This window comes from Oncorhynchus mykiss, chromosome Y (assembly GCF_013265735.2).
Source record: "Oncorhynchus mykiss isolate Arlee chromosome Y, USDA_OmykA_1.1, whole genome shotgun sequence".
Lineage (NCBI taxonomy): Eukaryota > Metazoa > Chordata > Actinopteri > Salmoniformes > Salmonidae > Oncorhynchus > Oncorhynchus mykiss.
Window position 1 is genome coordinate 39,953,254 of NC_048593.1, and position 14,065 is coordinate 39,967,318.

General features: G+C 42.7%; 1 protein-coding gene across 1 annotated transcript in view; it reads left to right on the top strand.

Moving 5' to 3' along the window:
* The window catches only part of stard13a (StAR-related lipid transfer (START) domain containing 13a), a 124,165-nt gene that overhangs the window by 90,443 nt on the left and 19,657 nt on the right, over nucleotides 1-14,065 (top strand). The window contains 2 exon segments of the mRNA XM_036967467.1: nucleotides 6,839-6,910; nucleotides 8,758-8,839. Coding sequence (XP_036823362.1) covers nucleotides 6,839-6,910; nucleotides 8,758-8,839 — 154 coding nt within the window.

The window sequence follows — 14,065 nt, forward strand, 5'->3', positions numbered from 1 at the left end:
TGTTCGACAGTTAAAGACGAGAGTTCTCACACACTGTGTTGTCCTGTCTGTTTGTCTGTCACTCTGTCCGTCTGTCCGTCTGTCCGCCTGTCCGTCCGTCCGTCCGTCCGTCTGTCCGTCTGCCTGCCTGTCTGTCTGTCTGTCTGTCTGTCTGTCTGTCTGTCTGTCTGTCTGTCTGTCTGTCCGCCTGTCTGTTTCTCTATGACTTCAGTCCTTTGTTCAGCTTGATGTGAATGAGTGTGAATGGAATACTATGAGATAACCGATATAGTGAATACCACAGTAATGACTAGAACCAATGATGTGATAGAGAATACCACAGTACTGACTAGAACCAATGATGTGATAGAGAATACCATAGTAATGACGAGAACCAATGATATATGATAGAGAATACCACAATAATGACTAGAACCAATGATGTGATAGAGAATACCACAGTAATGACTAGAACCAATGATGTGATAGAGAATACCACAGTAATGACTAGAACCAATGATATATGATAGAGGATACCACAATAATGACTAGAACCAATGATGTGATAGAGGATACCACAATAATGACTAGAACCAATGATGTGATAGAGAATACCATAGTAATGACTAGGACCAATGATATATGATAGAGGCAGGACAGGATATCAGGAGATCTATGAGGAATGACTGACGTTCTGGAATCTATGACTGACGTTCTGGAATCTATGACTGACGTTCTGGAATCTATGACTGACGTTCTGGAATCTATGACTGACATTCTGGAATCTATGACTGACATTCTGGAATCTATGACTGACATTCTAGAATCTATGACTGACATTCTGGAATCTATGACTGACATTCTGGAATCTATGACTGATGTTCTAGAATCTATGACTGACATTCTAGAATCTATGACTGACATTCTGGAATCTATGACTGACATTCTGGAATATATGACTGACATTCTAGAATCTATGACTGACATTCTGGAATCTATGACTGACATTCTAGAATCTATGACTGACATTCTGGAATCTATGACTGACATTCTGGAATCTATGACTGACGTTCTGGAATCTATGACTGATGTTCTGGAATCATTGTGTGTGACTGGTTATGATGGGAAAGTAATGTTTGTTGTGTGTGTGTGTGTGTTTATACTATGTGAATGTGCAGTGCGGATTTAGGTATAGGCGACATGGGCAGCCGCCCAGGGCGACACAGGGTGCCCTCACAAAAATCTTTGGAATGGTGACATTTATGGCAGGTAGCCTAGTGGTTAGAGTGTTGGACCAGTAACCAAAACGTTGCTGGATCGAATCCCCGAGCTGACAAGGGAAAAATCTGTCGACCTGCCCTGAACAAGGCAGTTAACCCACTTGTGAGCTAGGCAGGCTACTGCCTGGGAAGGTCTCTCACTTAGAAGTACGATTTGGGGAGGGGGGCGGGGGTAGGTTGACCTCAGGTCTCCCCACTAGAAGCCTGAGGTAGGGGAGCGGGGGTAGGTTGACCTCAGGTCTCCCCACTGGAAGCCCGAGGTAGGGGGCTTGACTCTTGGTTGACGGTGTTGGGGTATGGGTAATGTATTGATGCCAAATCAACACACGACTTGTTTATTTTTGTATATATATTTATATTTATATAGTTTTAAATGTTATGATTAGTTATTTGTGTCTGAAATGTCCGAATCAAAATTACAGTTGGTGCAGAATAGTGCTTTTGGGGGCTGAAGGGGGGGTTCGCCCAGTGAGCCATACAAGCTAGAGCCGCCACTGTGAATGTGAATACTGGCAGCACATTAATTCATTAACTCTTGTCAGCACAAGGCCCTGTGTAATGTTTTAATTAGGGCTTGTAAAGAACCACTCAATCACACACACACACACACACACACACACACACACACACACACACACACACACACACACACACACACACACACACACACACACACACACACACACACACACACACAGAGAATCTCAAGTAGCCTGCCAGTTTAGCTGTGTGGGCATTATGCATGTCAGTGGAAAAAGATACATGCCAACTTGAAACCAGCCACAGTGCTGGGGCGATGGGGTGTGGCTGTGTGTGTGTCTGGCTATGAATGTGTGTGTGTGGCATCTGTGAAGTCAAGGCATTAGCAGCGGTAACAGTGTTGTGAAGAGTTAACACCTGACTGGAACTCAACCGTGCTAAAATTACACCAGTTTAGTCAGGTTAACCCACTCACTGTGTCTCCATGTAACAGACTGTAGGGTTAACCCACTCACTGTGTCTCCATGTAACAGACTGTAGGGTTAACCCACTCACTGTGTCTCCATGTAGTGGACTGTAAGGTTAACCCACTCACTGTGTCTCCATGTAACAGACTGTAAGGTTAACCCACTCACTGTGTCTCCATGTAACAGACTGTAGGGTTAACTCACTCACTGTGTCTCCATGTAGTGGACTGTAAGGTTAACCCACTCACTGTGTCTCCATGTAGTGGACTGTAAGGTTAACCCACTCACTGTGTCTCCATGTAACAGACTGTAAGGTTAACCCACTCACTGTGTCTCCATGTAACAGACTGTAGGGTTAACCCACTCACTGTGTCTCCATGTAGTGGACTGTAAGGTTAACCCACTCACTGTGTCTCCATGTAACAGACTGTAAGGTTAACCCACTCACTGTGTCTCCATGTAACAGACTGTAGGGTTAACCCACTCACTGTGTCTCCATGTAGTGGACTGTAAGGTTAACCCACTCACTGTGTCTCCATGTAACAGACTGTAAGGTTAACCCACTCACTGTGTCTCCATGTAACAGACTGTAAGGTTAACCCACTCACTGTGTCTCCATGTAGTGGACTGTAAGGTTAACCCACTCACTGTGTCTCCATGTAGTGGACTGTAAGGTTAACCCACTCACTGTGTCTCCATGTAGTGGACTGTAAGGTTAACCCACTCACTGTGTCTCCATGTAACAGACTGTAAGGTTAACCCACTCACTGTGTCTCCATGTAACAGACTGTAGGGTTAACCCACTCACTGTGTCTCCATGTAGTGGACTGTAAGGTTAACCCACTCACTGTGTCTCCATGTAACAGACTGTAAGGTTAACCCACTCACTGTGTCTCCATGTAGCGGACTGTAAGGTTAACCCACTCACTGTGTCTCCATGTAACATACTGTAAGGTTAACCCACTCACTGTGTCTCCATGTAACAGACTGTAAGGTTAACCCACTCACTGTGTCTCCATGTAGCGGACTGTAAGGTTAACCCACTCACTGTGTCTCCATGTAACAGACTGTAAGGTTAACCCACTCACTGTGTCTCCATGTAACAGACTGTAAGGTTAACCCACTCACTGTGTCTCCATGTAGCAGACTGTAAGGTTAACCCACTCACTGTGTCTCCATGTAACAGACTGTAAGGTTAACCCACTCACTGTGTCTCCATGTAACAGACTGTAAGGTTAACCCACTCACTGTGTCTCCATGTAGCGGACTGTAAGGTTAACCCACTCACTGTGTCTCCATGTAACAGACTGTAAGGTTAACCCACTCACTGTGTCTCCATGTAACAGACTGTAGGGTTAACCCACTCACTGTGTCTCCATGTAGTGGACTGTAAGGTTAACCCACTCACTGTGTCTCCATGTAGTGGACTGTAAGGTTAACCCACTCACTGTGTCTCCATGTAGTGGACTGTAAGGTTAACCCACTCACTGTGTCTCCATGTAGCGGACTGTAAGGTTAACCCACTCACTGTGTCTCCATGTAACAGACTGTAAGGTTAACCCACTCACTGTGTCTCCATGTAACAGACTGTAGGGTTAACCCACTCACTGTGTCTCCATGTAGTGGACTGTAAGGTTAACCCACTCACTGTGTCTCCATGTAGTGGACTGTAAGGTTAACCCACTCACTGTGTCTCCATGTAGTGGACTGTAAGGTTAACCCACTCACTGTGTCTCCATGTAGCGGACTGTAAGGTTAACCCACTCACTGTGTCTCCATGTAACAGACTGTAAGGTTAACCCACTCACTGTGTCTCCATGTAGCGGACTGTAAGGTTAACCCACTCACTGTGTCTCCATGTAGTGGACTGTAAGGTTAACCCACTCACTGTGTCTCCATGTAGTGGACTGTAAGGTTAACCCACTCACTGTGTCTCCATGTAGTGGACTGTAAGGTTAACCCACTCACTGTGTCTCCATGTAGTGGACTGTAAGGTTAACCCACTCACTGTGTCTCCATGTAGCGGACTGTAAGGTTAACCCACTCACTGTGTCTCCATGTAGCGGACTGTAAGGTTAACCCACTCACTGTGTCTCCATGTAGCGGACTGTAAGGTTAACCCACTCACTGTGTCTCCGTCTGTCTTTAGGATCAGAGCAGTGGTATTCTATAGGAGACAGTGTTCGCTCGGGGAATGTCTCCTGCTATGGAATTAAAGAAGGCTGAATAGATTCACACATTGAACATTCCGGTGTGTGTGTGTGTGTGTGTGTGTGTGTGTGTGTGTGTGTGTGTGTGTGTGTGTGTGTGTGTGTGTGTGTGTGTGTGTGTGTGTGTGCGCGAGACGAAGTAGGAGTGTGGGGGGTGCGGCAGCCGCTCCTCTGAACTGAAACATTTATATTCCTACACTCCCACATGAAAAAATACCATAGTATACTATTGAATAAATACTTGATGTATACTATGGGATAAATACTGTAGTTTTCACTGTAGTGTTTTTTGGGGGATATTTGTTGAAGTTTAAAATTCAGTTTCGGGAGGAGAGATTTAAACCTCAGATGACACGTCTAATCTGCAGCAGGAACTTCCATTTATGGGCATTTTTCTTCCCTATTGGAAAGCAGCCTTAGAGCAGGAACTCCATATATGTGCACTGACATTCATATTGTAATGTGTCCTTAGTAAAGAACTCCATATATGGAGAGAGAGAGAGAGAGAGACACACAGAGAGAGAGACACAGAGAGAGAGAGAGACACAGAGAGAGAGAGAGACACAGAAAGAGAGAGAGACAGAGACAGAGAGAGAGAGACAGAGACAGAGAGACAGAGACGTGACCATGCAAATTTCCTCACATGCCTCCATACTTCATTAGCCAAAAGCCCACCTCACTCACCTGAATCCCCTTGCTTAATCAGCCTCCCCAAACACCATCCACACCCTCATACCAAACTCTACCAACTACTATCCCTTCCGATATGTTCGTCAGATGGCGAATTACCCCGAACTCGAGAACTGTAGTACCCCAAAGAATGTAAGAGGGGTGCTGCCGCACCTTGTGGTCTGGCTCTGCCGCTATGACAAAAAAAAAAAAAACTTTTAAGTTTTTACGGACTAGGAAATGAAAATGGCGGTTAGATGTTAAACTCTTTGAGCCCATGGCTGTTTTTGTTGCACTCCCCTTCCAGCGTGTCCTGCGTTTCCTGTTAGCACCATAGAGGGGAACCGAATGCATGACCAAGCTCCAGAGAGAGTAAGCTTTCAGGAATGGTCTTATATCACAAACACTAGAGACAAATTCAGAGGAAGAAAATCAATTCAACACGTTGGCTTTATAAACTGCCAGAAACGTGTTTAATATGTTTACAGACAGAAACCTCTGTTCTCTTCCACCATTTCTCTTAAAGTACCAGGATGTGGTAAAGTACCAGGATGTGGTAAGGTACCATGATGTGGTAAAGTACCAGGATGTGGGAAAGTACCAGGATGTGGGAAAGTACCAGGATGTGGGAAAGTACCAGGATGTGGGAAAGTACCAGGATGTGGTAAAGTACCAGGATGTTGTAAAGTACCAGGATGTGGTAAAGTACCAGAATGTGGTAAAGTACCAGGATGTGGTAAAGTACCAGGATGTTGTAAAGTACCAGGATGTGGTAAAGTACCAGGATGTGGGAAAGTACCAGGATGTGGTAAAGTACCAGGATGTGGTAAAGTACCAGGATGTGGGAAAGTACCAGGATGTGGGAAAGTACCAGGATGTGGGAAAGTACCAGGATGTGGGAAAGTACCAGGATGTGGTAAAGTACCAGGATGTGGTAAAGTACCAGGATGTTGTAAAGTACCAGGATGTGGTAAAGTACCAGGATGTGGTAAAGTACCAGGATGTTGTAAAGTACCAGGATGTGGTAAAGTACCAGGATGTTGTAAAGTACCAGGATGTTGTAAAGTACCAGGATGTTGTAAAGTACCAGGATGTGGTAAAGTACCAGGATGTGGTAAAGTACCAGGATGTGGTAAAGTACCAGGATGTGGTAAAGTACCAGGATGTGGTAAAGTACCAGGATGTGGTATAGTACCAGGATGTGGTAAGGTACCAGGATGTTGTAAAGTACCAGGATGTGGTAAAGTACCAGGATGTTGTAAAGTACCAGGATGTGGTAAAGTACCAGGATGTGGTAAAGTACCAGGATGTTGTAAAGTACAAGGATGTTGTAAAGTACCAGGATGTGGTAAAGTACCAGGATGTGGTAAAGTACCAGGATGTTGTAAAGTACCAGGATGTTGTAAAGTACCAGGATGTGGTAAGGTACCAGGATGTTGTAAAGTACCAGGATGTTGTAAAGTACCAGGATGTTGTCTCTGGTTTTGAATCTGAATTTAGAGAAATGAATTTGGAAACTGAATCTGAATGCATCTGAGAAGTTAAATATATGAAACATTTCGAAATTATAGTTTGTAAACTTGATACACAGAAAATGAATGCAATATCTACCATCTCTCACTCTCTTTCTCTCCCTCTTTCCATCAATAAAAGGTATTTTTGCTTAAAGCAAAACAACTTGGCATCCAGGTTGACTCCAATAACCATTGTGTGTGTCTTTATTCCTAATGGGACTCCTCTCCCCGTCTTACAGAGATCGAGGCCAAGGAGGCTTGTGATTGGCTGAGGGCTGCAGGGTTCCCACAGTATGCCCAGCTCTACGAAGGTAAACACACACTGCATTTCCACACTGCATTTCACACTGCTTTACCACACTGCGTTATCACACTGCACTACCAAACTGCATTACCAAACTGCATTACCACACTGCATTTTCACACTGCATTTCCAACAGCTGTTGGGTCTCATATTGAGAGTTCGGTAAATTCCTCTCCTCTCTCCCATCCCCCTCTATGTCTCTTCTTCCTTCACCATCATCTCCTCTTTTCCCTAAATTCCTCTCCCTTCCTCTCTTAATCCCTCCTCTCCTCATTTCTTCTCATCTCTCATCTCTTCTCCTCTCCTCCCTCCCTCCCAGGGTCTATTTCTATTCTGTAATTTAAAGGGAGGGGTCATGGGAATGGCCTCTGCTATCTCTGACTGCCTGGAACATCCTCCCTCCCTCCCACCCTCGCTCCCTCCCGACCTCCATCTCTTTGTCTCTCTCACTCCCTCTTTCATTCTCACCCCCTCTGTTTCTCTCTCTCACCCTCCCCCTCTCCTCCTCTTCCTCCTCCTCCCCCCCTCTGTTTCTCTCTCTCACCCTCCCCCTCCCCCTCTCCTCCTCCTCCTCCTCCTCCTCCTCCTCCTCCTCCTCCTCCTCCTCCCCCCTCTGTTTCTCTCTCTCACCCTCCCCCTCTCCTCCTCCTCCTCTTCTCCTCTGTTTCTCTTTCTCCCCCTCCCCCTCTCCTCCTCCTCCTCCTCCTCCCCCCCTCTGTTTCTCTCTCTCACCCTCCTCCTCCTCCTCCTCCTCCCCGTCTCCTCCTCCCCCTCCCCCTCCCCCTTTCCTCCCACTCCTCCTAATCCTCCTCCTCCTCCTCCTCCCCGTCTCCTCCTCCTCCCCGTCTCCTTCCCCTCCCCGTCTCCTCCTCCGCCTCCCTGTCTCCTCCTCCTCCTCCCCTCCCACCCTCCTCCTCCCCCTCTCCTCGTCCTCCTCCCGTCCCCTCGTCCTCCTCCTCCCCTCCTCCTCCCCTCCTCCTCCCCCCGTCTCCTCCTCCTCCTCCTCCTCCTCCTCCCGTCTCCTCCTCCTCCTTCTCCTCCCCTCCTCCTACTCCCCCCCGTCTCCTCCTCCTCCCCGTCTCCTCCTCCTCCTCCTCCTCCTCCCCCCCTCCCCCTCCTCCTCCTCCTCCTCCCCGTCTCCTCCTCCCCCTCCCCCTTTCCACCCTCTCCTCCTCCTCCACCTCTCCTCCTCCTCCCCGTCTTCTCCTCCTTCTCCTCCCCGTCTCCTCCTCCTCCTCCTCCTCCTCCCCCCCTCCTCCTCCCCCTCTCCTCCTCCTCCTCCTCCTCCCCGTCTCCTCATCCCCCTCCAACTCCCTCTCCCCCCCTCTTCCTCCTCCCCCCCACCCCCTCTCCTCCTCCTCCCCCCCTCCCGTCTTCTCCTCCTCCCCCCCACCCCCTCTCCTCCTCCTCCCCCCTCCCCCTCCCCCTTTCCTCCCTCTCCTCCTAATCCTCCTTCACCTCTCCTCCTCCTCCTCCTCTCCTCTGTTTAGTTGTCCTGTACTATAGATAGTCTTTAATACTGGGTTAGGACTAGCACTGTGTTTCTGCCGACAGAACTGTGTGTTTCTGTGGCTTACTGTAGATTCACCCTCTCTCTCCACCACACACACAAACAGAAAAGCATGTGTGTGTGTGTGTATTTTTCCAAAGACACTCTGTCATTCCCCCCAGATTAAACTCTTTTCAGGGTGCTGGCCTGTAGCCTGTAGCTGTGTCCCAAATGAATGGGCCATAGTCTGTGACCACTAGCAGTCAGTGACTTCATTGATCTTTAACTATAGTACTGCTGCAGTCTGCTGGAATCCATCTCTCTCTCTCTCTCTCTCTCTCTCTCTCTCTCTCTCTCTCTCTCAGACTCCCAGTTTCCTATAGATATCTTGTCAGTGAAGAGGGACCATGACTTCTTGGACAGGGACCTGGTGGAACCTCTGTGTCGGTAAGAGAACACACAAACACAACATTCTGTAGAATACATTACTTAGAACTAACACCATTCTGTAGACTACATTACTTAGAACTAACACCATTCTGTAGACTACATTACTATGGCATATTGTGGAGTAGTCACATATCTCTGTGTGACATTATAACTGTATCTCTGTGTGACATTAGAACTGTATCTCTTTGTAACATTAGAACTGTATCTCTGTAACATTAGAACTGTATATCTGTGTGACATTAGAACTGTATCTCTGTGTGACATTAGAACTGTATCTCTGTGTGACATTAGAACTGTATCTCTGTGTGACATTAGAACTGTATCTCTGTGTAACATTAGAACTGTATATCTGTGTAACATTATAACTGTATCTCTGTGTGACATTATAACTGTATCTCTGTAACATTAGAACTGTATCTCTGTGTGACATTAGAACTGTATCTCTATGTGACATTAGAACTGTATCTCTGTGTGACATTAGAACTGTATCTCTGTGTGACATTAGAACTGTATCTCTGTGTGACATTAGAACTGTATCTCTATGTAACATTAGAACTGTATCTCTGTGTGACATTAGAACTGTATCTCTGTGTGACATTAGAACTGTATCTCTGTGTGACATTAGAACTGTATCTCTGTGTGACATTAGAACTGTATCTCTGTGTGACATCATAACTGTATCTCTATGTAACATTAGAACTGTATCTCTGTGTGACATCATAACTGTATCTCTGTGTAACATTAGAACTGTATCTCTGTGTGACATTATAACTGTATCTCTGTGTGACATTAGAACTGTATCTCTGTAACATTAGAACTGTATCTCTGTGTGACATTAGAACTGTATCTCTGTAACATTATAACTGTATCTCTGTGTGACATTAGAACTGTATCTCTGTGTGACATCATAACTGTATCTCTGTGTAACATTAGAACTGTATCTCTGTGTGACATTAGAACTGTATCTCTGTGTGACATTAGAACTGTATCTCTGTGTGACATTAGAACTGTATCTCTGTGTAACATTAGAACTGTATTTCTGTGTAACATTAGAACTGTATCTCTGTGTGACATTAGAACTGTATCTCTGTAACATTATAACTGTATCTCTGTGTGACATTATAACTGTATCTCTGTAACATTAGAACTGTATCTCTGTGTGACATTAGAACTGTATCTCTGTAACATTAGAACTGTATCTCTGTAACATTAGAACTGTATATCTGTGTAACATTAGAACTGTATCTCTGTGTAACATTAGAACTGTATCTCTGTGTAACATTAGAACTGTATCTCTGTGTAACATTAGAACTGTATCTCTGTGTAACATTAGAACTGTATCTCTGTGTGACATTAGAACTGTATCTCTGTGTGACATCATAACTGTATCTCTGTGTGACATTAGAACTGTATCTCTGTAACATTAGAACTGTATATCTGTGTGACATTAGAACTGTATCTCTGTGTGACATTAGAACTGTATCTCTGTGTGACATTAGAACTGTATCTCTGTGTGACATTAGAACTGTATCTCTATGTAACATTAGAACTGTATCTCTGTGTAACATTAGAACTGTATCTCTGTGTGACATTATAACTGTATCTCTGTAACATTAGAACTGTATCTGTGTGACATTAGAACTGTATCTCTGTAACATTAGAACTGTATCTATGTGTGACATTAGAACTGTATCTCTGTGTGACATTAGAACTGTATCTCTGTAACATTAGAACTGTATCTCTGTGTGACATTAGAACTGTATCTCTATTAGAACTGTATCTCTGTGTGACATTAGAACTGTATCTCTGTGTGACATCATAACTGTATCTCTGTGTGACATTAGAACTGTATCTCTGTGTGACATTAGAACTGTATCTCTGTGTGACATTAGAACTGTATCTCTGTGTGACATTAGAACTGTATCTCTTTAACATTATAACTGTATCTCTGTGTGACATTATAACTGTATCTCTGTAACATTAGAACTGTATCTCTGTGTGACATTAGAACTGTATCTCTGTAACATTAGAACTGTATCTCTGTGTGACATTAGAACTGTATCTCTATTAGAACTGTATCTCTGTGTGACATTAGAACTGTATCTCTGTGTGACATCATAACTGTATCTCTGTGTGACATTAGAACTGTATCTCTGTGTGACATTAGAACTGTATCTCTGTGTGACATTAGAACTGTATCTCTGTGTGACATTAGAACTGTATCTCTTTAACATTATAACTGTATCTCTGTGTGACATTATAACTGTATCTCTGTAACATTAGAACTGTATCTCTGTGTGACATTAGAACTGTATCTCTGTAACATTAGAACTGTATCTCTGTAACATGAGAACTGTATATCTGTGTAACATTAGAACTGTATCTCTGTGTGACATTAGAACTGTATCTCTGTAACATTAGAACTGTATCTATGTAACATGAGAACTGTATATCTGTGTGACATTAGAACTGTATATCTGTGTGACATTAGAACTGTATCTCTGTGTGACATTAGAACTGTATCTCTTTGTAACATTAGAACTGTATCTCTGTGTAACATTAGAACTGTATCTCTGTAATATTCGAACTGTATCTCTGTGTAACATTAGAACTGTATCTCTGTGTGACATCATAACTGTATCTCTGTGTGACATTAGAACTGTATCTCTGTAACATTAGAACTGTATATCTCTGTGACATTAGAACTGTATCTCTGTGTGACATTAGAACTGTATCTCTGTGTGACATTAGAACTGTATCTCTGTGTGACATTAGAACTGTATCTCTGTGTAACATTAGAACTGTATCTCTGTGTAACATTAGAACTTTATCTCTGTGTGACATTATAACTGTATCTCTGTAACATTAGAACTGTATCTCTGTGTGACATTAGTACTGTATCTCTATGTTACATTAGAACTGTATCTCTGTGTGACATTAGAACTGTATCTCTATGTGACATTAGAACTGTATCTCTGTGTGACATTAGAACTGTATCTCTGTGTGACATTAGAACTGTATCTCTGTGTGACATTAGAACTGTATCTATATGTAACATTAGAACTGTATCTCTGTGTGACATTAGAACTGTATCTCTGTGTGACATTAGAACTGTATCTCTGTGTGACATTAGAACTGTATCTCTGTGTGACATTAGAACTGTATCTATGTGTGACATCATAACTGTATCTCTATGTAACATTAGAACTGTATCTCTGTGTGACATCATAACTGTATCTCTGTGTAACATTATAACTGTATCTCTGTGTGACATTATAACTGTATCTCTGTGTGACATTAGAACTGTATCTCTGTAACATTAGAACTGTATCTCTGTGTGACATTAGAACTGTATCTCTATGTGACATTAGAACTGTATCTCTGTGTGACATTAGAACTGTATCTCTGTGTGACATTAGAACTGTATCTCTGTGTGACATTAGAACTGTATCTCTGTGTGACATTAGAACTGTATCTCTGTGTGACATTAGAACTGTATCTCTGTGTGACATTAGAACTGTATCTCTGTGTGACATCATAACTGTATCTCTGTGTAACATTAGAACTGTATCTCTGTGTGACATTAGAACTGTATCTCTGTGTGACATTAGAACTGTATCTCTGTGTGACATTAGAACTGTATCTCTGTGTGACATTAGAACTGTATCTCTGTAACATTATAACTGTATCTCTGTGTGACATTATAACTGTATCTCTGTAACATTAGAACTGTATCTCTGTGTGACATTAGAACTGTATCTCTGTAATATTAGAACTGTATCTCTGTAACATTAGAACTGTATATCTGTGTAACATTAGAACTGTATCTCTGTGTAACATTAGAACTGTATCGCGGTGTAACATTAGAACTGTATCTCTGTGTAACATTAGAACTGTATCTCTGTGTAACATTAGAACTGTATCTCTGTGTGATATTAGAACTGTATCTCTGTGTGACATCATAACTGTATCTCTGTGTGACATTAGAACTGTATCTCTGTAACATTAGAACTGTATATCTGTGTGACATTAGAACTGTATCTCTGTGTGACATTAGAACTGTATCTCTGTGTGACATTAGAACTGTATCTCTGTGTGACATTAGAACTGTATCTCTGTGTAACATTAGAACTGTATCTCTGTGTAACATTAGAACTGTATCTCTGTGTGACATTATAACTGTATCTCTGTAACATTAGAACTGTATCTGTGTGACATTAGAACTGTATCTCTATGCTACATTAGAACTGTATCTCTGTGTGACATTAGAACTGTATATCTGTGTAACATTATAACTGTATCTCTGTGTGACATTAGAACTGTATCTCTGTGTGACATTAGAACTGTATCTCTGTAACATTAGAACTGTATCTATGTGTGACATTAGAACTGTATCTCTGTGTGACATTAGAACTGTATCTCTGTAACATTAGAACTGTATCTCTGTGTGACATTAGAACTGTATCTCTATTAGAACTGTATCTCTGTGTGACATTAGAACTGTATCTCTGTGTGACATCATAACTGTATCTCTGTGTGACATTAGAACTGTATCTCTGTGTGACATTAGAACTGTATCTCTGTGTGACATTAGAACTGTATCTCTGTGTGACATTAGAACTGTATCTCTTTAACATTATAACTGTATCTCTGTGTGACATTATAACTGTATCTCTGTAACATTAGAACTGTATCTCTGTGTGACATTAGAACTGTATCTCTGTAACATTAGAACTGTATCTCTGTAACATGAGAACTGTATATCTGTGTAACATTAGAACTGTATATCTGTGTGACATTAGAACTGTATCTCTGTAACATTAGAACTGTATCTCTGTAACATGAGAACTGTATATCTGTGTGACATTAGAACTGTATATCTGTGTGACATTAGAACTGTATCTCTGTGTGACATTAGAACTGTATCTCTTTGTAACATTAGAACTGTATCTCTGTGTAACATTAGAACTGTATCTCTGTAACATTCGAACTGTATCTCTGTGTAACATTAGAACTGTATCTCTGTGTGACATCATAACTGTATCTCTGTGTGACATTAGAACTGTATCTCTGTAACATTAGAACTGTATATCTCTGTGACATTAGAACTGTATCTCTGTGTGACATTAGAACTGTATCTCTGTGTGACATTAGAACTGTATCTCTGTGTGACATTAGAACTGTATATCTGTGTAACATTAGAACTGTATCTCTGTGTAACAT